This window comes from Vespa mandarinia, chromosome 2 (genome assembly GCF_050613455.1).
Source record: "Vespa mandarinia isolate Hongniang chromosome 2, ASM5061345v1, whole genome shotgun sequence".
Classification (NCBI taxonomy): Eukaryota; Metazoa; Arthropoda; class Insecta; order Hymenoptera; family Vespidae; genus Vespa; species Vespa mandarinia.
Genome location: NC_140811.1, coordinates 3,562,501 through 3,564,597, shown reverse-complemented (window position 1 = coordinate 3,564,597; position 2,097 = coordinate 3,562,501). Strand labels below are relative to the sequence as shown.

At 41.5% G+C, this 2,097-nt stretch overlaps 1 protein-coding gene across 1 annotated transcript in view; it reads left to right on the top strand.

Moving 5' to 3' along the window:
- The first annotated feature begins 284 nt into the window (after positions 1-284).
- PlexA (plexin A) overlaps positions 285-2,097 on the top strand; it is a 247,326-nt gene continuing 245,513 nt past the window's right edge. The window contains exon 1 of the mRNA XM_035861544.2: positions 285-1,586. Coding sequence (XP_035717437.1) covers positions 372-1,586 — 1,215 coding nt within the window. The 5' untranslated portion in view covers positions 285-371. The remainder of the gene's footprint in view (positions 1,587-2,097) is intronic.

Sequence of the window (2,097 nt, the reverse complement as noted above, 5' to 3'; positions counted from 1 at the left end):
AGATAAAACTTAGTTAAAACTTTGGTCCTCTCGAGTGTAAGATGCACGTAACCTAACTATTTATAATTATACTTATTTATATTTTAATTATGTAAGAATATATATATATATATATATATATATATATATATAAATATATATTAACGAGAACTTTTTTGATGTTACAGGGCTGGGCGAGGCTCGAGGAGGCCGCCTCCTCGCCAGAATCCCCGGGTATAGCGGAGGAGGAGGAGGAGGAGGAGGAGGAGGTGGAGGAGGTGGAGGTGGAGGTGGAGGAGGAGGAGGAGGAGGTGGAGAAGAAGAAGAAGAAGGAGAAATAAGGCTCGCGAAGAATCGCGATAGCCACGATATATAATAGATAGTAGAATAGAATGCTAGTCTTCCCGGGCGGCGGTGTCGATGTCGGCGTCGTCGTCGCCGTCGCGACGGTGGCATCATCGAGGACGATGGATTCGTTGGTATCAGTGTCGGGTAAACAGATACGTTTGTTTTTGACAATCCTGATGATTTTGGTACCACGATTACCGTCAGCAGGTTCAACGCCGGCCGATATAGTGCAAAGGTTTCATGACAGCGAAGTCGAGCGTATGAATCATTTGGTGGTTGATAAGAACACTGGTAGGGTTTACGTTGGTGCAGTTAATCGTTTGTATCAACTATCGCCGGACTTAAATCCGGTTGTTAAGGTTGTGACAGGACCGCAAGGTGACTCGACTGTTTGCTCGATGATCGACTGTCCCCAAGAGACTCAAAAGAAACCAGTGGACAATGTGAACAAAGCATTGGTGATAGATTATACGACGACGCGTTTAATATCATGCGGTATATTGTTTCAAGGAATGTGTACCGTACGTAATCTTCACAATATTTCGGACGTTGTACAAGAGGTACGCGAGGCAGTGGTAGCTAACAATCCAACAGCATCTACGGTTGCCTTTATTGCTCCTGGACCACCAAATCCACCGGTATCGCAGGTCATGTACGTTGGCGTTACTTTCACCGGTAATTCACCTTATAGATCGGAAGTACCTGCCGTTAGTTCGAGATCATTGGACAAGGACAAGATGTTGAATATTGCCGAAGCCGCTGTCACGACCGGTACAAGGATGTACGTTAATTCCCTCTCCCGTGAACGTTATCCGATAAATTATATCTACGGTTTTAGCAGCGGCGGTTTCAGTTATTTCCTTACGACCCAAATGAAAAATACCGATACCGCGATCTACATATCGAAGCTCGTTCGCGTTTGCCACGACGACGAGCATTATTATTCTTATTCGGAGATACCGATCAATTGTACCAGCGACGTTAAGATCTATAATCTGGTACAGGCCGCTTATGTTGGTAAAGCTGGTTCCGTTTTGGCCGGCGATCTTGGTATAACAGCACAGGACGATGTTCTATTTGCCGTTTTCGCTGAGGGCAACGTAACGAGCAGCGACGTACCCAAACCCGTCTCGGCTCTCTGCGTTTATTCCCTCAAAGCCATAAGGAGGAAATTCATGACCAATATACAGAAATGTTTCACCGGCGAGGGACAACGCGGCTTGGAGTTCATCTCGCCTAGTCACAAGTGCATATCAACGGTGAGTACCAATTAATTGTCTATTATCTATACATGTATGTATATAATGCGTCAACTAAATGTCAACTAAAGTCTCGTCGATTTTTGCTTGATCTTTTCTTTTTTTTTTTTTTTCACGTTCGATCAACTTAACGAAAAAGAAATTCTTTTTATTTCTTCCTCTTTCGACTGGTTACATTTAGCGAATGAAGAAAAGTACCACAGTCCTTTATCGATCTTTGGATTATCTTTCACGCATATACATATGTTTATTTTTCAATCACGATCTTTTTTTTTTTTTTTTTTCTTTTTTTTTCCGAGATCGTTGTTATCATTGTCATAAATATTCTTAATATTTCTATGTGAATAATTTATACGATAGACACGCAAAAAATCTAAACGATGATCATTAATTGAATCATTTTTCTCGATATTTCTAATCACGATTAGAGAGGGACCATAATTAACGGTTATATCAATGATGGCAATTCGTTCAACGAATTGTATTACAAGCTCTTCTTATTCGAACGATT